At 36.3% G+C, this 22463-nt stretch overlaps 1 protein-coding gene across 1 annotated transcript in view; it reads right to left on the reverse strand.

Annotated features, from left to right (window-relative positions):
* Positions 1-22463, reverse strand: part of LOC108517204 (receptor-type tyrosine-protein phosphatase delta-like) — a 497564-nt gene that overhangs the window by 44011 nt on the left and 431090 nt on the right. Inside the window, 3 exon segments of the mRNA XM_017854985.1 lie at positions 12642-12719; positions 15637-15791; positions 16308-16427. Of these exon segments, the coding sequence (XP_017710474.1) occupies positions 12642-12719; positions 15637-15791; positions 16308-16427 (353 nt within the window).

A 22463-nucleotide genomic window follows, 5' to 3' on the forward strand; every position in this document is an offset into this window, starting at 1 on the left:
TGACTTCCATTTAACCAATTTAACTCAAGCTTTCCTGTTCCTCCAAAAATCTCCTTCCATTGCTCACTGCACTAGGTTAGCTGAGTGTTAGGAGGCTACTCTACAGGATGTCTATGGCTCTAGGATGTTTGTGGTGTCATCATGTTTATTCCAAAAATAATCAGTCATTTTATTTAAGTAATGTAATTCTTACTGTAAATGTAAAATAAAATTTAAGAATTACATTACTTAAATAAAATGACCAGATATAGTTACAAATAGTTACAAAATAAATGAGTTGTTTCTGTAGAAATCAAGTTAACTACTTTGGAAAGATTGAAGTAAAAGTAATTTGTCCCATTACAGCCAATAAAGTATCATTGAATTAGGTAAGGGTGACACAACTGCAGGTAAATGGAAAAATATTTATAAACATCTAGATGGATTCTAAACTTCAGTTTCTTAACTTTAGAAACAAAATACTGTTTGCTGTAGATATTAAAAACACGAAATCTCCTAATCATTGGTCATACTCAAATACGAGTTCTTAGTCCCAAATTTTAAAAACTAGTGAAACTAATATACAGTTACGCATTTGAGGTTAACATCAACTGTATACATACATTTTATGGTTCTCTGCTTCACTTGAGTTTTATCTAAATGATCAAGTCTGAACTGAACACACAGATCAAGGTTTCTTCTGAAAGGTCTTGATTGCTTTAGATCTCTTCATATATGATGATTAAGCTTTTTGAAGGAGATACCATACTGTATAACCCAGAGTTTTGCACAGTGCAGTTGTAATAAATATTTACTGGTTATATTTATATATACATTTTATTGAATGTTGCTAATTGATTAGCCAATTACACTTAATAGTTCATCACTCTGTTTTATTACTGTGAGCCAAATTATCCAGGCTATGAAACATTTCTTTTATGATAGCACTTCCTGGAGTCTTTAGAGAAATTCCAAGGGGGGAAAAAAGAGTTCTATAAATTTCCTCTTGAAGGCTCACAATGCATAAGGTTGAGAAAGCCTGCTGTAAAGAAACTAATTTAACTTATTTTTACCCATACTTATTAGACTACAGAAATTCACCCCCCCGCATCAATTAATAATCCATGATTCAATGTGCACATATATTGATGAGGTATCCCAAATTTTCAGAGTGATTTTCATTCTTATGTTCAAACCTTTTTTTTCTGTTTCTATAGATTTTCTTATACTTCTTATAACCCAGAATAGGTGTGAATTATGTATGCCAATTATGAATAGGTCATAATCAATGGTCAACAGACGGATTTGTAAAATTTGGATTTGTAAAACTGCGATTTTTTTTTTATTTTCTTCTTTCTTCTCAATGAAGTAGAACATTTAAAATCTAGCTCTGCTTTCACAGATTAAAAGAAAAGTTTTAGCAGGGGAACGTGAAACTTAGGATGTCAAATAACAGGCAGTGGTGGAGTCTTTGAGGAACTGAGCCTAATTAAAAGTAAAAGTGCTGAATAAAAATTTTAAAAGACTACAAGCCAAATGTTGCTAAGGACAGTTTGGGGTACAAGCTCTCCAAAGAGGAAGAGGAAGGTGGTTTCAATACTCTGTAATCATTTTGAAACTTCATGCTGTAAGCCTTCAGATGTAGAAAAGGAGTCTAAGTATCAGATTATAAGAGCATAGGACACCCAGTCTAGGAGCACTCAACCTACAGCCGAAAAAGCAGTAACAAATGCCTTTAACACTACCTCTGTCCATGGAAATTGAATATTTACCCGAGATAAGGCTGCCCAGGCTATTAAAATCTCAAATGTTGAATGGCAGTTATGTAATGAGTTTCTTTGAAAAATAGAAAATGAATTGCCATTTAACAAACACTGCCTGGAATGTTGCTAATTGAAGTTATGTGATGCGTGCTTGGGGTTCATTATACCTTCTCTTCACTTTGGGGTATGTTTGAAAGAAAATGACCAAAATAAAAAAAAAAAAAAAAAAAAAAAAAAAATCTGAAAAAACAGCCTCCTTTGTTTCCCCTTAAGGTAAAGCACTTTCTAAATGTAAAGTACCCCACAGGGCAGAAATAACAAAGAGGATGGTGTTCAGACCCACTCACCTTCTTCCAAAAACTAGAATTGGACTATTGGTTTTTTAGGCCATAGCCAAACTGTGATATGATGAAGCTTTAGCAGAAAACTCTGTGACTTGGTAAGATTGCCCATGTAGAAATGCAGGCAAAGAATTCAGCAAGAGATACGAAGACCACCTTAGGAATTTGTACCTGTGTACATTATGAAGGCCACAAAGCTTCACTCTAAAAATGAGTTACATGTAGAATTATTATCTCAGATTTTAAAAATGTGTTTATTCCTAAGCCTTTAGAAAATATAAACACAACAACAAAGGCATACATACCTATCTCTCATAACTGGACTACATTCACAGAGCTCCTTACTAAATTCTGGAAGAGGTTTTGCTAAGCTTGTAGCTTTACTATTGTACCCTACAAACCAGTAAGTTTGAGCTTAATTGAACCAAGATAGCAAATGGATTTCAGACCATAGTACTTCAGAGAAAATAGTCTGAAACCAGGTCAATCATTTTCAGACATACAAAAGAGGGATGAAATATTAACATACATTGTAGAGGAGGATTTTTGTGGTTTGTAACATGATTGGTTATGGTTTTTCAAATATAAGTAGTGAGCATGAGTCCAGACTGAGAAAGCCTCTGTCCAATTGATTAGAATTGGAGTTGGTTCAGGTTGACAAAGTGAGAGTTTAGGATGTGAAGAATGTCTGACCACCTATAAACCAAAATTTGGACTGAGGTTGTTTCTTCAAAGAAACAGATTTCTAGAAAACCATCATAATCGTGATCATCATCAAAGTAAACAAGCATTTAATCTGTCCGATTTTATCCAGTTTTGCTCTGAGAAGAAGATGTCATTGGCAAATGACTAGACTGTTCTCTACCCTTCTACAGAAATATAACTTAAGTCAAGTGAGTGACTTGCACAAGACCATACAGTTTTATCCAATATCTCTTATTTTTCTACATTTCTACAATTATCATTTTTTTTTTTATCTTGAAAGCCAAGTATGTGGTGAAAGTCATGGAATTTAGAGTTGTTTTTATTAGGACACACTTAAAATGAAGATTTAAAGATCCAGGAGCTTGATTTATCAGTTTACATTTTAAAATTGCCTACTATACATGTGATTGCTTACTGCTTTAGGAAGTACTTGATTTTTACTAGGGTTTTAGAGCATGTATAAAACACAGTTTATATTTGGAGACCATTCGTGGTCTCTGTGTGTCCATACAAAATCCAACAACCTTAGCTCTTGATAAAATTTGGAGGCTTACCATTGTGATCAATTAAGGTTGCATCTTACACACATTTATCTTCTATATTTATTTACGGTACTCACTCTGAGCTTGGACAGTCTAATTAAAAAAACCAAGCATCTTCAAATAATCTGTACTTAGGCAACACACAGGTCAAATCTCAATATAAGCTCTGCTTCAGTGATAAGGAGGAGCCTTACCTCAGTGAAGGGAAAAATCAGATAGAAAAAGGCACTCCAATTCACAACTCTTACATACACATCTAGGGGTAGTTATAGATCCAAGAGGAAAAAAAGCAAGTCAACCAGGTGAAAAATGGCAACAACAACAAAAAAGATCAGGTGGCTGTTTTGAAAAAAATTAAAACGTCCCTTTTCCTCCTCTCTTACCTATTTTATAGATGGACCAAAAAACCCTTAGTGTGGCCGTACTTGGGAGTTTTGCTCTTCTCATCCAGTCCTGTGGAGGACATTCACATTGCACTTAACTGGGTGATGAGAATAGAGCAGTGAGAAAGAGATTAATAAGGCTTTGCAGGCTCATCAATGTCATATTGGGGCTCAAAAGTTTGATAACTTGGAAAGTCCAGCTACTTCGGAGAGTTTGAAGACAGCCCCCACCCCCAGCTATGTTTTGTATCCAAAAAGAACCTTTCGCTAGCTGAGTTCATCATCGTTTACTTTGTCTTCAGCACAGAGACTGCTTGCATATGCAGGCTTTTATTTCAAAAGGGATCCTCTTCTGATTTTGGTGTCGCTTCATACATTTCTCTAACAAGAAATTCTCTCTGCAGCTGTACTTACGTTAGAGACACAAATGTACCTTATTAATGCTAGTTATCAAGGCAAAGGGTTTGAAAATACTTGCTAAACATTTGTTTATTTATATAAAATATTTCAGAGTTTTACACAGCTAAATATAGGCATATAACAAACACTTTGAGTGTGTGAAAGAAATATAAATGATTCCAGCAGATGGTATGGTCAGAAGCAAAGGGTTTGCAAGGGCAAGAAATAACACCAATCCAAATTGAGAAATCTGAATGGCTATAATTGTAACACATCTACAGTGGAATCAAGAAGGTCATTTACATTATGTTAAGAAATACAGAAGCAGAGTCTTATATAAGCATGTTACACAAAATGGAGATTTGGCACATGGGTTATCATTGGACAATGTACCACACACAGTTTTTATTTCGGTTCCAGCAGAAAAAAAATGTTGACAAATTTCTTTCTCTCTTTGCTTCCTACTTTATTCAATAGAAGAGGTAACAATAGCATCTGCTGCAGTTGGCTGGAGCCTGAGATGAGGAAATTGTAGATGATGGGCCTCCTAGGCGTATCGACACTAAAAAGCTCATGCTACAGCCACGGCACAGTCAGGCTAGCACTCCAACGGGAGCGGCAGATACACAAGGCAGCCACTGTGAACCAGAGCAGGGCCTGCCAAGACAGCATGTAAAGTAATTTTTACTGGCCTGAAGTGGTTTCCACCATCACGGCTCCAGGAACTGCCACAAGGCAGGACAGGTTTATCTCTGACATGTTCTCCATCTCCCTTTGGCATCGCTCTACGATTATCTGCTGCTGTAGCCTCACTGACCAAATGGGTACCCAGTGCATTCAGGGTGCTCCCTGGCTACCCATCAGCCTTTGTTTCCATTAGTCATGGGCTTGAAGATCTGGGATGCTTAATTGGGTCTAATGTGTCAAAATTACCTACTCCAATCATCTTGGTGCCAAACACAACACTTCCTCTCATTATATAGGTGCTTTCTGGTTATTTTCCTAATGCATCTAGAAAATGTTAAGGGACCCTTTAATCAAATTAATTTGAACAAAATTTTAAGGACCATACCACAGTGGAAAACATACTAGACTAGCAGTCTGAAGACTTGAGTCCAGCAGAAGTCTATGGGAAAGCTGTCAACCTCATTGGCCTAATTTTGTTTTCTCAACTCTGAAATTTTTTTAAAAAAAGGGAAGGCTGCGGGGGGGAAGTGGTCTGAGAGGCTGGAAATGTCCCTTCCCCGTCTATGATTCATTGTGAATGAATCATAGTCCTGTTTCTGAGTTCAAAAAGAGGCCCACTAACCCCCGTAAAATCTTGAATTACAGAAAGATGTAAAGGAAATATTTTTGAGTTAGGATGTAAGGAGAGTTAAGAGCACAAGTTTCTGCTACCCACAAGCTGATATTTTACCAGAAGTAATCAGGTAGCAGTTATGAAATACATTTTGAGAATGGACTTTTTTCCTACTTTCTTACCTATTTCATAGACTATTCATAAACCCTGTATTTTGGGGTCATCTTAGGGGTCTTGGCTCCTCTCATCCAGCCTGGGGAGGGAAATTCACATTGTATTTAGCCAGGCTGATGAGCATGAAGAGCAGAGTTCCACCAATCCAGTAAATAAGGTTCAGCAATGTCACACTCAGAGGTAGAATAAATGAGGTCATAAATGAGTTGTTATTTTCCCATCAAAAGGTGGAGTATGCTTCCCCATTCCTTGAATCTGGAATGGACCCTGACTTGTTTTAAACCAGGGAATGCAGTAAAAGCAACTGTCTCAAAAGGACTTATAGCTTCCCCTTTGATGTCCTCAGAACCCTGAGTCCACTGGACGAGGATGAAAAGCCTTGGGGAGAAAGAGAGACCCCATTCGGCTTTCCCAGCCCTTCAAGCTGACTGAGAAAAAGTGCTCAGGAGAGATCGGCAGAAGATCCACGTCCTGCCCCAAGTCAACCCACAGATTTGTGAGAAATAACAGATTACTGTGGTTTTAAGCCACTGTGTTTTGGGTTGGTATTTGTAGATAGCAATGCTAACTGATAGACATACCCTCTGCTCTGCCAACTCCTATGGCACATAGGTGTACCGGAAACAAATCCAGTTAGAGTATTTTAAAACATGATTCAATGCTCAACACCAAAAACAATGAACACACATCCCATAAGCAAGTATTTCATAAGCAACTTATCTTTGGTAAATTTCTATGATTTAAAAATGAAGTGTGCTGTCCCAGAAATCTGTACTCTCAAAAATCAAAGGGCAAATAATTTCAGGAACCTGCAAGCTTGGGCAGGCGGTCTGACATTATGACTCACTTTCCTTCCATTCATCTCATCTGTTATCTTTGGCCTCCATTAAACAATGAAAAAGGGACAGTCACTAAGTCATATGCCACTTGAGGGCACTCCTGGGGCTTATTGTTTGGAAATGCCAAAATGCTGGACATCATACCAAGTGTGAATACGAAGCAATGTGACTGATATCGTAGCACAAAAGACTAGCATTTATCAACTCCAAAGAGCATGGCCCTTAAAAGTAGCCACTTTGAGAGGACAAAGATTTACTGCAATGCTGCCATGGTGCAAAAAATATTTTTGGAACTCCTTTTTGGCAGTAAACGCCTACGGCCTGTTCTTTTGAATCCAGTAATGGTGGCACATCTTTGTCCTTGAAGGTGGATTTATTTATTTATTTTTCTAGTGCCAAGAGATACCTGGAGCCAAGTGTATGGTTTGTATGGTTGCTGACCAAGGTAAGAAACACTATTAGATTTCTTTTCTTTCCAAGTAATGAGCCTAGTTCTCTGTATGCTTTAAAAGTTTATAATTAAAGTAAATCTCACAAAGAAGTTCTTCAAATATGTAAAATAAGACTGGCACTCAAATTAGCTTTTTGTTGTTGTTGTTGTTAAAGCTAAAAGCTTTGAGGTGGGTTATCGCTTGGATACAATAATTCTGCCAACGTTAAAAATTAGTTTTTTTTACCATAAGCAGTGGTTTTCACCCAGGGATGATTTTATACCCAAGAGGACATCTGGCTATGCCTAGGACTTTTTTTTATTGTAACAATGTGGGGAAGGGAAGTGAGGGTGGGGCGAGTTACTGGCATCTGGTGAGCTAAGCCCAGGATACTGCTAAACATCCTACAATGTATAGGATGGCTCTCACAGCAAAAATTCTATGATCTAAAATGTCCAAACTGCTGAGGCTGAGAAACCCTGCTTATAGAAACAATTGGTTCTAATAAGAGAAGCATTTATTTTAGTGCAATGAAATAATTATAACAGTACTTAACACATTTTTCCGTGTTACATATTCCAGTTGCCACCCATCTTCTATGTTAATGTATATATGCACATGTTTTCTACTCTTCTGAATCAACAATTACATAGAACTCAAACTCACAGTTCAGAAAATATAATAGTATTCTTTGTTGACATTACTAGAGTCAATTGAAATACCTATGTGAGGTAAAACAATTTTTAAAAGTCAGTAACTGTAAACATTTGTTGACTTATTTCTATATTAACAGGCTAATTAATCACTTTACACAGCTCTTATTTAATCTTTAAAACCAATACTATGAAAGAAATACCACTATATCCCCATGTTACTGATCAGGAAATTGAGTCTTAGAAAGATTGTTTAATGTGCTCAAGGTCACAGATGCAGTAAACAGTACAGCTAAGATTTGAACTCTGTTTGTTAGAACAATTTCAATTGCAGAGTTTTCACTACCATGCATTGCTGGCCCCTAAGAACAGCTCTATGTGCTGGGAGCCATCTCATTTGTAGGTTAGGGATAGTTCTACTCTCATTTATAAGATATAAATTGAGCAAAATGGAAAATGGCAGTATAATATACACATAGATCAGAAAGGGGGTTCTCCTGACTCAGCTTACTAGTTAAGTACGTGTTCTTCAGCAAATCACTTAACTTCTCAGAGTCTCAGTTTCCTTAGCTGGAGAGTGAGGAAAGTAATAATGCACATCTGCTACTCTTACCATAAACATCAAATAAAATAAGTGACGAGGAGATGCTCTGTAAACAGTCACTTACAACACAAAAGTAAGTTGGTTGCTATTCTTAGGCACGCAATGGGAACAGGATTGGTGATAGGTTCTCAGTTGCCCTTGAAGGAACCTACATCATATAGACCTGATACATGATTTTGAAGTTAGATAGTATGGTATTACTATTGGCCTCACCTCTCCTCCACTGCCTTTATATCTATCATGCTTCTTTTCAAATAAATTCTCCATTTCATCAGGCAGCCAGAATGCTCTTCCTAGCACCTCAGATTCTCCATTTTGAGTTTTACACTTTATACCTACTGGGGACACTGTGCAATTCCTTGTAATGCCTTTTTTTTTTTTTTTTTTTTGTGCCATTACTTTTAAACTATTTTAGTGGAAGGAAGATATTTTTCTCTTATAGGACTGTGCCATCAACAGACTGAAGACCCAGCCTCCTGTTTTGTATCACTATGTTGTCTCATAAACTAAGCATTTGCTTCTTATACAGAATTACTGATATATAAAAACAGAATCTGGCATAATGGGTTCCACATGGCATAATTATTTTTCCTCACCTTAAAATGTTTCCATAAATAAGGATATAATTTGTACACTCCACCCATTCTTATCGAGAGATGTTGGCATTTTTAACAATCCCACCTTTCATCTACAGAAGTCTAGCATCTCCTATTACCTAATTTACACATAAAAATACACCCCAGGTTTAAGGAAAATATGGATCTATGGTTCACATTTGTCAGCATCTCAAAACTATCACATGCTTTGGAAATACTTGTGGTCTTTGATCTGAAGAGACATTTGAATGGAACATTATAAGAAATAAAATTGGAATTTAGAATGAATGGTTAAAAATGCATTAAACAATTTTCCACAGCACTCTTAGCTTCTTTGGATCACAAGGTCTTTTGTTTTTATGCTCTTATGAAATGCTTTCCAAAATCTTTTGACTTTGAAAAGGCCATTTTCATCACTATTGGGTTGGGCTTAGGGGTACATGGTTATGCTATGAATATGGCCTACATAGTTTCCTGGTTGTGCTTCCATATGCAAAGTCAGAAAGCATTATGAAGACTGGAATTTAGGAGTTTTTACTCCCCCAAACTGGCATCTGATTTTTTACTGGGCCACGTTAGTGGCCTGTTGGTGCTTCTAGGACATTATTGATCTATATCTGGTATGCAGTTCCTGTTCCTTCCAGTTTTGAAGGGCGGTTTGATTCCATGATTGTGATAGATTTAAGTGGCACTCAGGAAGCTTATTCTATTTTCCTTGAGATTGTTTCATTTAGAAGATCAATTCAGGAGTTGTGATCTATCCCCTTTTCAATTTTTTTTTTTCATAAATAAGTGTTTCTCTTATGAAGAAAAAGTCTTCCCTTTGTCTTAAAAAGAGTTAATGTGACACAAGATTTAGTATCATGGGTCAAGGTTTTATAACTGATTCACTGAAATTAAAGCTTTTTCCCAATGTATTCATTCCTAACAAATGCAAATACTTAGAGCAAATCAGTTGTCATGTCCCTTTGGTACTAGAATATAGATTTTATAGAATATGTGGTTCAGAATATAAGCCACAAATTATTCTATAAAACAACATAAGGAACAAGGCTCAAAAGGGGAACAAAATGGCCTTAGTTTCTAAGGGGAAGACTAAGGTGATATAGGAGAATATAACGCATGACCTCTAAGGAAATCTCGGTTTAATATATAGAAAGTTCTGCTCCCAAATCACATTTTACAAATAAGATAAAAACAATACTATATGTGTCTATTCACACACTCATATATATATATATATATATATATATATATATGCACTGCACGATTATATATATATATGTGTGTATATATATACACACACACATATATATGTGCTGTGAAGAGATAATGGCAAATATCTGACAACATGTGCAGTAAAGAGCTAAGTGAAAGGGACTAGGTGGTCTCTGCAACACAAAGAGTAAGAACTGGATATAATGATGGGTAAACAGACCATGGACTTTGAAATCAGGACGAAATGTATATGCTGTATGACCTTGAACAAATCACTTACTACCTCCCTGTGCTTAATGCTCTTTGCAAGCAAAATATATTATATTCTGGATTAAATGAGTGCTCAGTAATATTTGGAAAACAGTAATGGCTCCATGATTGGTAGCTATTGTGATTATTTATGTTCAAGTGATTAAGGAATGGAAGAGACTCACATGCTAGCAATTGCCTTTGATTTAGAAAGAGTGAAAAAAAGGCCAGAATAGAGCAATGTGGTATGGAATCAGAAAGGAAGGAGTGGCTCATTCTGACCAGGTCACCAGGGAAGGCTTGATGGAGAAATGCCCCCAAAGGGACAGCAGAAAGGGGAGCTAAAATCCATCATGGGACCTAAAGTCTGGAGAATCTGCCTGATTTATAGGGCCATGCAACGTGGGGAACGTTGCTACCACTAGTAGTATGAGCTCAGGCAAGTAAACTAGTCTTACTCAGCCTCTGCTGTTTTTTTCTTCTGTGAAATGGGAAACTAATATTACTCCTTGTAAATACCATGGGAAGGGAAAAGCCGTAACACATATAAAGCACTTACAACAGGGCCTCTTCAGTTGACAAGAGATACCTGGAGCCAAGCATATGGTTTGTATGGTTGGTGACCAAGGCTGAATAAGGGTTCAACTATCCTGAACTATTAGTATGGCTACAAAATGGGGAGCTATGTCTATATTTAATCATGGAATAGACGGTATGTGGGAAAGAACATGAAATAGTTATAAGTAAGGGAAAGGAAATTTAAAAATTAAGCTCTCATAAAGAAATATCCCAATATATCCCAATATAAAGGGAAAAAAATTCAGTCTCTTAGGTGAAAAAACAGACCAAAAAAATCAGTCCAGCCTTGAAACTCTTACTATATTTGTGAAAATTATTAAAATGCCATATGGAATTCAACAAACTTGGACAAGCAATTACTGAGTGCTTACTAAGGTGTAAGAGCTGGGGTAAAAATGTACATAAGCCATTACTCATGCCTTCTAAGATCTCAAGGCACATACGATCTGCACATATTTAGCTAAACATGCAAAGTGTGAACCTATTCTATGAGAATTTAGAGAATATTTAATTCTTCCTGTGGGAAGAGAATTGGGGAATAAGCTTAAAATGTTTCTCCAGAGTTACAACTCAAATGTCTACAAGATGAAGCAATCTCATAAATGTGTGTAAAATAATAGGGAGTGGAAAGGGTTTGGAAAACCGGATAGTGCATTCCAGCTTAAAGAAATTCATGCTCAAATTTTTAAAAAATTGTCATGTATATCAACAAAACCATCCGAAGCCAGTTTGCAACCTCTGCAATACAAATAGGAAGTGCTATTTAAGTTGGATTATGCGTCAAGGTTGAACATCATCAAGTAGAGAAGGGGAATTGTTGAAATTCTAGACCAGATAAATATCTTTTGCTGAGAGCCAGAGATGAAGATACTTGAAATGTGTAGCTATCAGAAGATGGCCCAAGGAGTCAGCAATGAGGTGCGAAGGGTGAGATCAGCCTAGATTACAAAGGGTCATGAATGCAATGATAAGCAGTTCAGACCTCATCTTGAACGCATTAAGGACCACAGTATTAAGTTCCTTTAACAGCATCATTTTAAGAGTTGAAAGGTTTCTCAGGTCTTTATACAAACAGATGTATTATTATAAATGATTCTCTCTAACACATAGCATCAACATGTTCTCTCTCGCTGAGAAGTCTTACGGGATTACCATAGTAGAAAATATGTACATTTGAAAAAATCCATTTATTTAATGATTTGGATATTTATAAACATTTGTGATTTAATAAAATGGATGGCTCAGGTTACACAGATGACATCCAAGTTCATGTTGAATTTTTCTTCTCAGAGTTCTAAATATACATACAGCTTTTAAAAGGTACTCAGTAATGAATAATTATTAATAATTTAAAATTACTGCATACTTCTATATGCTATGCACTATCTCAAGTGCTTTATATCTATTTTATGTCATTTTACTTAATTTTTATAAAATTCTCATTGCTATTTACAGTGTTATCCCATGTTACAGGTGAAGAAACAGAGATTAAATAATTTGTACAAAGGCACACAGCCAGTAAGTAAACAAGCTGACATTTTACTTGGACAGTCTATCTCTCCAGAGTGCGTACCCTCAATGTTGAGATTCTATGCTCTGTATGAACTGATGGATAACTAGAGTTGGCCGTTCCTTCCTTGCTGTTGAACCAGACCTTCTTTCTTTTAGGAATCTGGTAGACCCTGTCCTCTTTGACCTTCCAAGGTCTTGTCTGTGCTTGTTGCCCTAGGCTATCCCTAAAATTCTTTCTTGTTGTTGACTGTTAGAATTTCTTTTACTTAATGGCTCATTTTTGTCCTACTCCAATTACGTCCCAGAACCATTGGAGGACCATGATTTCCTTTTCCTGTACTGCACCGCCAGCCCCACCTTTTTTGGGCTACTACCTGACTTCTTTAAAACCTCCTCCATTCTCACCACAGGATATATTGGGCAGAAGGCTTGGATCTACTTTGTCACTACTTCTTTAATATAGAAAAAAAAAAAGTTTAGTACATAATAAAAGAAATCACAACACAAAATACAGTATTTACCTTCCAGACTATTTTTTGCGATTATCTGTAACATGATCATGGTTAACCGTGATCAGTATCCCTTTGTAACATGGTTATTGTGGCTTTTTGCATAGTTTCTTTCTGCTTAGAAATGGTTTCTAAACTAGCATTTATGGGATGTTAGATGAGTAACTGTCATTTAAGAATGACTTTAATCTGCTGCTTTGTCACAAAACATTATACTGTCAAGTTTTAACTTGGCTTGTATTCAACTCAAAAATTCATGATAATATGGATGTTGACAATGTAGACGTGACCCTCCTAAATAAAGAGGCCACAACCTCTTACCAGACATGTAAAATTACCTATGGGTAATTATGTCACAGAGTTCAGTTTATGCAGTTCCTTTCCCTCATTGTTTTGAAGTTGCTAACCAATTTCTTCCACCAATATACCTACTCTTCCGTTGTTTGTTTCAATAAGCAGCTTCTCCAGAGCCTCAGGCACAGCACTTCCAAATGTCAGCAGCTATTAGCTCAGCACATTCATCTTTGTTTCCTTATTTCTCCTGAGTAGCCTGTCTCTCTCTGAGGTGAGTCAGGTGGCTTAACATAACACGGATGTGGTGTGTGTGTGTGTGTGTGTTTTCTCAAAATAAGGCATTACAGCTATTTATCTTATCTCTCATACTTGCTATTTGCTTGCAAACATTTTTGTGCCTGTCACAGTGCCCAGCATGAACCCTATACCTTGCTTATAATCTACAGAGGGTGAAATGTATTTTAAAAATTATGTATGTATGTATGTATGTATGTATGTATCTATCTATCTATCTATCTCAGTTTTCTCGTGCCTCCACTTTAATTCTAGTGCCTCCACTTTACGGAAATGGGAGGAAAATTTGGAGAAAGGACAGATTCTGTATTTTGAAATGCAATGTGAAAAAAATCAGCATGCTGTTTTCCAGTGAAAACTTCCAAATTATGTGTCTCTAATTTTTGTTCCTATTAAACATATAATTACATATGTGTGTGGAGGCATGTGTGTGTGTGCAGCATGTGTGTGTGTGCAGGCATGTGTGTGTGTGTTTGTGTGTGTGTACTGTATTTTTGCCATTAGGCATACAAGGGCAACATTTCTTCTGCTAGCCCAAATTTTCTGTTTCTCTATTCTTTGGCCAAACTCTATCTGAAAACACTTCATGTGTTTCATTTGTGATTTTTATAATCAAGTTCAGCTTTTACCAAACAGACGCACCATATAATCAGGTACATTGGCTCTATGAGGCCTGCAAAGAACTGTGTGTAACAGAGTGTACAGACTGATCAAACTAGCACCTGAATTAAAACAAAAAGGCAGGAGAAGCAGAAATCTACTTTCATGATGTAAAAGCACTTGCTCAAATTAAAAATAATTTTTAATGTTTTACAATCATGTAGAAAACTGCAGCTGGAGTGGCCAGTCCTCAAAGGACCCTGTCTTAGATATAGGGAAACAAGAATCTAGATAAGACTTGAGGCCGATTATGCCATCATCTTCTTAGCTACCAGTACTTGAAGCAACCTGTGTAGCCTCTCACTTCTCTTGACCCAACGTAATTCTCTTAACCCAACGTACTGTTGTTATGAACATCAAAGAAAATAAAGCATAGAGGAGTGCTTTGAAATTAGTAAAATACTCTACATAAACACAAGGTAATGTTATTACTGGTTTTATCTAGGAAAACATTTGCTGGAAAAGAGAAACTTTATCCTGTTTGGAATTTGTCAGCCGATTGTTTAACAATGAGCGTTGTAGCATGGTTTGGCCAGGTGAATTTCATTGCTTTTATTCTGATCAATCCATTGACCCCATTTCTAAAAAGCTAGCCCCTTTTCTAGGGTCTACTGTATTATATTATAGTATAATATGGGGTATGAAAGAGAGCTATGGAATTAAGTCACGATAGAACTGATTTACGATAGATGCTTTCTTGTGTTTTTCCTATACTCCCACACTTCTATTTCACTTACCTGTGGAAGAAGCAATATTTCCTCATCTTCGAATTTCTCATGTTATAAAGAACTATCATGAAATTATATGTACTATATATTTATATAGTAATAAATAGACTCTGACCAGATAGCTTGAGTAGTCTGTTAGTAATGACACTTAAGAGGAACTCAAGCAACTGGAAGAAATCAGTTTAATATTTAATAACCTATAAACATTTAAATATATTGCAATCTCAGTGGTGATGTGGCTATTAGACTTAAGCAAAAAATACAATCTATACATTTCAAGAGAAAAATACAAGCTTATTATCTTTGAGTACATAAAATAACTCCTTCCAAATGATAGATCTTATATTCTATTAAAAACATTAAAAAAAATCAAATTAGTGATGTTATGAGACTTGATATTACTAATGTGCAGAAGGCATCTTTAAGCAATAAGATATTCTCCCTAAAGCTTGTATGATATTATTTTGTTTAGTAATTTTTTCCCTATAAATAATAAAAAAGGTTGTATCAGTTCAGCCCACAAGAACTTGTCAAACAATATAAATTTGTTTTTAAGAATAGTCCCCCACATATTATTTTTTGTTTTACATATTTACAGCCATGTGCCCACTTAGTTTTGTGTTTATTTATTTCTCTTCACTGGGAAAAGACAATAGCAATGGACCACAGCTACCTACTATCTCCAGGGGAAGTATGCATCTATGTCAAATCCATCCTATTGATGTTAGCATAGGTCTCATTTGACCAAAAGAGAGCTGTGTTATTTATGAAGGCATTTACTATCCCAGAATGTCAAAAAGTTGCAAAAACATCCAATGAGAAACAATTTACCTTTGTGTTTCCTCAGAAACCTCCTGACTGCAAGTGAAACAAATGCTTCTTACCTGCAGTGCACAACCATTGGACCAGCATCGGGAGGGTTACAGGTTTTGACTCTACGTAAGAAAGCTAGAAAAGGTGTAGGGTGTTCTGGAACACCATGATCAGGCCAGGCGGTGAACTGGAATTGTCTCACTTCTCTCTTCTCACTTGAACCATTCTGTGAAATAGGAGTATCAGCTGAAATGCTGTTTTCCCAGCCTCAGGTGGTAATGATGAATAACAGGGAAGAGGTAATGCTAAAATGTGCTATTTTAATTCCTTTCTCCCACCCTATATCCTTTGGGAAGACACACTCTTTGGAGATATAAACCCCAAGCTATTTGTAAATGACAAATATTTGCGCAGGAAGACAAAATTCTTAGGTGAGAAGCATTACATTTTTCAGGTTTAACTACCAGGAGAGCTCCTATCACATTTTCCAGGAAGAACTAGTTCTTCTTCATCTATTCTTCATTGGCTGAAACTTTCATTCAGAGCAAGAGTTTTATATTTACTGATAAATCGCCAGACAAGAAGAAAAATGGCTGAGTGATAATGGAAGATTTATTTCATTCTTCACTGTTGCCATTGGGATCAAGATTTAAGTAAAGCCTTAAGAGATTTGATTTCTCAAAAGAAGCTTTCTTTAAACAATAGAGAGGGTAAAGGGAGGAGAAAAAGATGAAAAGCAAACCTTGTAAAGTGCAAATGTTCGAACACAATATGTGGCCAGCTCCACAGTATCAAGCAGCGTTACTTGAACCAGTCCGTGGGTTTCTGTGCCTCTGCTAGGCCAATACTGGTCACACTTCACCTACAAGAAACAAGTGACGCATTAAGGGCAAATGCTCATCAATTTCTCTATTAACTTTGCTTTGAGTTGCTGTTGAAGGAAAACAGCTTTTCTGCATTTCGTTTTATGTTGATCTTTTCCTGGCATGCATTTTTGTTATCCCAATATATGTAAATTACTGCTCTGATGCCAATACAAACCACATTTTTCAAACTGGTAGGAATACTAAACAGTAACAGATTCAATTTTCCTGGAGAAAAAATAAGTTGCAGATTGTTGTTGGGTAAAATACAGAGAGAGCGATTTGAAACTTCAGTGTGCTTGAAAAGAAAACATATTTGTCCTGGGATAGACGTTATGAATCGCATCGGGAGGATGACACTTTGGCATTTAAACTACATGGTAAGATAGTTAGTGTTAATTCATCAAGATATAAAAAGCATAAGGTTTTTCATCTTGAGCTATCACAACTTCCAAATATGCTTGTTTAAAGAAAAGTAGAAATAATTGGAAAATCTATCAAAGTATAATAAACAAGATAAGCATGTGCTTTTTTTTTTTTTTAACACAAGATAAATGTTATTTGTATCTAAAGCAAATTAAACCTACAATGTCTACAGGAAAAAGAGCTGTCTGTTCTTTAAAAAGAGTCTCAGACGGTCATACACCAACAGTGCAAAGTTTAAATAATTTAAAATTCATTCAAGATGAATAATCTACAATTTCTATGTGGAGTGGAACAAAAGCACATAAAACGTATTCAACCCAATTCGTTTAACACACAACAAAGAATAATTCCAAGTCTGCAGTAAGCCTCAAATTTACTGAATGAGTCTGTTGGGCATTAAAAGCATAATGAAAATAACAAACACAGCACAATATTTTTGTAGTAACACCATAGGTCTGACTATATTTACCCTTTCTATCTCAGACTTTTTTTTAATGGGAGTAATTCTTAGGAGAACCCAACTGAAATACATTTCTCTAGGTAAAGAAAGCTCCTAGCAGTAGTTTAAAATAGGGAATACACCTTTCTATTGGAAAAAGAAAGAACAGAAAATCACAATCTTTGGATTTAAACAAAGGCAATAAAGCATTATTATTAGAGACACTAGAAATTTTTTGGTCCAGCCAATAGAATTATTGCATAATGATTTGCTTTTATGTTTAATATGAGTATTTGTAACATTCTGTGAATAATATTGTAATTTTCTCTTTCACAGAGACAGCATCTGCTCCTCTGAGAATTCGGGCTCTTTCCATGAAACAATTGGCCCTTCTAAGAAACGGAGAGGTTCTATCCTGTACAGAATTTCCTAGACAAAACAAAAAAGAAAAGCACTTTACAGCTATATACTAAGCTAGATATTAAATTCACAAGGTTTCATTCCTATGCCTTGATTTTAACTTTGAGACCACACAAACATCACCTTTTGATGAAAACAAAAAAAAATTGTCCACAATAAGACAAAAATTTTACCTTAGTAAGATTTAAAAAATACTTTGTGTGTTTCCTACTTGTACAAAATAGCCTTCTGTGTTTTTATTTATATCATTTGCCCTAACTCAAAGAGATAACGACACCGGGAAATGAGAATTCTTGAAGGAGAATACTGACGTAGAGTGACCAGGCATGGGCATCTCTACATGTTCTTTCACCATAAGCTAAAACCCAGGTCACTGATGACATATTTAGCAAAAACTACCATCTGAATAGAACCAACACTACTTAAGCAGTCATGATTTAGATGAGAAAAAAAAAAATCACAAAATTATGCCAAAGGCTTTGTTTTAAACCATGAAATAGATGTCAAGTGGATGTCTCCCAGCAGAGGACAAAAGGAACTCTGGAGGCCTCATACTGTAGTATTCAAGAAGATGCCAACAATGTGTTGAGTTGAAGATTCAAGAAAGAAATTAAAATTCATCATTTAACAGTTTCAGCTGGACAGCAACCCTTTCAGTTAAAATAAACTAATGCAATCCCTGAGGACAAATATCACTATGATATGCACAAAACAGCATATTAATGCCACAAAATCATCTATACAGTCAGTTCAATGCACTGAACCAAATTCAATAAAACTATATTTTAAAACTGGGACTTGATTACATTTAGACCTTCTCGTGAGGTAAGAAAAGGAGATGAAGGAAAGAATGAGAAGGCAACCTTCACACAACTTTTGGAAAAAAGACTCTCCATCTACAAATCTCTCCATTCCTAAGATGCAGGAAAAACTAAAATTATGGTAATCCTCACATTTCTAGTAATAAGTTCGAAACTGCAGCTATTATTGGCTTAGACTCTGACCCCTTTACAAAAAAAAAAATACCACGAAGCATTACTATAAGGGGTAAACGCTGTGCAAATTTCTAGCTAAAAGAGGAAAAAAGTTGTTTTTGTACTCAATTTGAATAATGCACTTTAATCTTATTATTTACCAAAAGAAAATAAACGTTTCAAACTCAACTGCAAAATCAGAAGCAATTTTTTAAAGCGGATATATTTAAATATTACCATTTTCTCTCAGGAAATATATCTCAAAAGGACCTTATGAAAAATAAATATCCTAACGTATGTGGAAATGCACACACGTGTCCTCAGCAGTGGGATTAGAAGCTTTCCCTGGGCTTATCTGAATAGCGACAGCAATACATTTTTCCCTTTGCTGGTGAGCACCTCAGCACTTCCTTTCTCGAACTCATTCTCTGAGTAGCCTGCACACCTTCATCTGATTTTCGAGGGCTGAATTTAAGGGCTTAGAGTTGCTGACAAATATGATTTTAAGTCTCATTTTTTGCCATATGCTGAACATATGATTTCTGATTTCAGCATTAGGAAGCAAGTATGAAGTGTAGCGAGAAAAAAAAGGGGAACAATGGAAATATTTTTTCTTTCCTCATTAGCTAGTATAAATGAACTGTCTCCATTTTCCTCTCTTAAAGTGTTTTCCTTTGACAACAGCCCTTCCCCTACTCGATTTTCTTAAGAGAAAATCTCATAAGGTATTTCTAGAGAGAGTTACTATTTGTTAGGCTTCACACATAAAGCTGACTGTGAGACGAGAAATGAAGGCAGCTCCCTTTGAGTACATAAGCACTAGAAGGCAGGAGTTACTAAATACAAATACTGTTTTTTGCCTTTTTCTATTGATTCAGAATGGATACAAGTGGCCTTCAGGACTGATTCATGGAAGGTCAGGCAGAGTCTCCCTGGATGCCTGGAAAATTGCTTCTCTGTTTCCAGGACCAAAGCCTAGCCACCTCATCTGTGAAATGGGAACAGTGTCTCCAGCATTACGGAGCTATTGTGGGGACTAAAATGATGCCCCTAAAACACTTAACCCAAATGGCTGGCACAAACAGGCATTCAACAAACACTAGCTATTATTGGTTATCAGTTCGATGACATTCTGGATTTTTGTGTGTGTCTGGTGGTTGTTATAAATTAACTAAATCAATCTAAGTGTGAAAAAAAGAACATGTTATTAATTTCAGCAGATATTGGCTTAGGATTTTCTAGGTGCAAAGCAAGGTGTTAGCAGTTGTGGGGCACTGAGGTGAGATAAGACCCAGACCCTGTCCTCAACCCATCAGCCTTATTGACTTAAGTGGGGGTGATTTTAAACCTCCTAGTTCTCCAAATAGGTGGTTCTGAGATACCAAGCAATTCCCTTAATTTATGTGGGCCCCAATCTCCTCTGAGAAGAGTATGTGTTCAACTCTGAGGTGGAAAAGAAGAGCAGCAGAACTTGTCACTCAAGCTGTGGTTTAGAAACATCACTCAGTAACTTTATTTGAAGCTTCAACTGAGACAGTTTAGAGTTTTGGCTAAATTTGGGGAAGGCATTTCTTTTTATTATCACAAAGTTATTACTCCTAAGTGAAGCTTTCATTTTTCTATAATTATGGAAAGAACAGGGTGACCATTGCTAAATTTATGCTATGGAATTCATTTATTTTACCTCTTTCATGACAAACTATCAAAATCAAGTTGATGGAATAATGAAACATATTTAAATGTATTTTTAAAAATCTTGTCATTGCAAATATTTGGTAGGAGCTGATCCATTAGGTCTGCTGACCATACTTTGGGAGAAGGGCTCTCGTTCTAGGCTATTTTTATTCCCATAGAGCTTATCTTGGGAGTGCTCGGCATATTGTAGGCACTCAGTGAGTGGTAACCAACTTTATAATCAATTAACTGTGGTCTAGATTGGCTTATTTTTAAATCGTCTAAAACTTTCTGAAAACAAAACCTCCTCATCTCAATTTAATAAAGACTTAATGAGCATGGCAACATGGCAAGGCGTCAGAATTCCAACTGTAATAAACTGATACCTCCAAAGGGCTGTAGCATTGCTAATCCAAAACGTATTTGCCACAAGGTACTTTGAAAAGTCTGCTTTGGACCAGATTATTTAGCCAAAGAAAGACTTAGAATAGGCAATAAATGATATGTGGGGCCCCATAACTGTTGCTAAAAGTGACTGTAAATTCGTACCTAGTAAGTTTGGGCAGTGGTTGTTCATTAGTATTCTGTAACGAATGGACAAGCAGGCTAACTTCAGATAACACAGGTCAAAGTTATTTTTGGGAGTAAGGAAATGTTGGTACCCTTTTGCCAATACCCACTGAATGAGGGAGACTATAATGAAGGAAAGTTTTAGATAAATATCAGAAATTTTAGTGGGCAGAAAAATTAAATGCTGAACTATTTATTTCTACAGGTTATAGTAACTATTCTGGAAATTTTAAAGACCAGATTGAATACTTGATTTTCCATAATAAGGACAGAGAGCATCTCAGTGATTCTCTTTTAACAACAGTGTAGTTCTCTGCACTCAATCAATATTCGGCTATATCTATTCCCAACTGGTAGTCAGTATGGTTTGTGTATTCCCCCATTTTATTATATCTTTACTAACACTAATTAGTGGAGGACAAAGAAGCAGTACAATATTTGAAATGAGAGTGCTATTAAAGCATTTGACCACCAGTGCAGCTTTTCATATATACAGCCATAAAGTTGAAAAATATTATTCTCAAAATAAACCAAATTACATATCATAAAATTGCTTACCAGTTCATCGAACCATTCACACACTTTCCTAACTGCTTATTAATTTTAAAAAAGTTATTCCCTTTTGTTTGATGTGTCTGCCAGAAGTTGACATAGGGAGCTGCCGTAAACTTTTCCAATGACTTTCCCCATTAAATTGAAAGTCATTAGGTCTCAAGTTTCTGGCACTTTGTCCTAACCAGAGCAGAACTGTGTGAGGTGCCTCTTTCTCATGGCCAAGTAGCACTTTGATATCAGCTCTTCCCATATGTGGTGAGTCCTCAGAGTATCCACCTCAGACATAATCACTCCTGAGGAGCACCTGGGTGCCCCACATAGCCCTACAGCCACCTCTGCTTCTGCCTTGGTCTACCCAGCAGTTGCCTTTCACTCCAGTGTCACCTCTTCCAAACAATATCATTGGATGATTCAGTGTTTCAATAAAAATATAATTCATAGGTACCAGTCAGAATCAATGCAGTTCAATATTTTAACAACCAGTACAACTATGTTGGGTATTTACCAGTTGAACATCAGCCTTTCTGGACATTCTGCTGATAAAGAATAGAGAAAAACCAAACATTGGACCCTAAACACTAGTAAACAGAGATTAATATATACTTCTGAAAACCTTAGAAATGAGACCTAATCCAGCACAGGAGAACCACAGACATGAATGCGGAGAATGAGAGAGGCTTTGTACAAAGTCATCAGGAGCAAAGTTGCATCTCCTTCCCCGATTCCAGCTCTTTACTCAGGCCATGAGGACTCTAGCTGGCTTTAAGAGGAATGCTTTGAGCCAGAATCTGTCGGCTGCCTTTCTAAGTAGAGCAGGTGGGGTGGGGAAAGAAGGTAGATAGTCCAGAAAGCTAACAAACAGCAAGAAATTGGTGGGATTCTTTCTGTTTTATCTGACACTGTGTCTGCTGACAAGAGAAAACCAAGAGTGTGGAACTTGCTAGATAAGGACCCCAACATCCTTTAGATTGCCAACA

This window comes from Rhinopithecus bieti, unplaced genomic scaffold (genome assembly GCF_001698545.2).
Source record: "Rhinopithecus bieti isolate Rb0 unplaced genomic scaffold, ASM169854v2 scaffold_38735, whole genome shotgun sequence".
Taxonomy (NCBI): domain Eukaryota; kingdom Metazoa; phylum Chordata; class Mammalia; order Primates; family Cercopithecidae; genus Rhinopithecus; species Rhinopithecus bieti.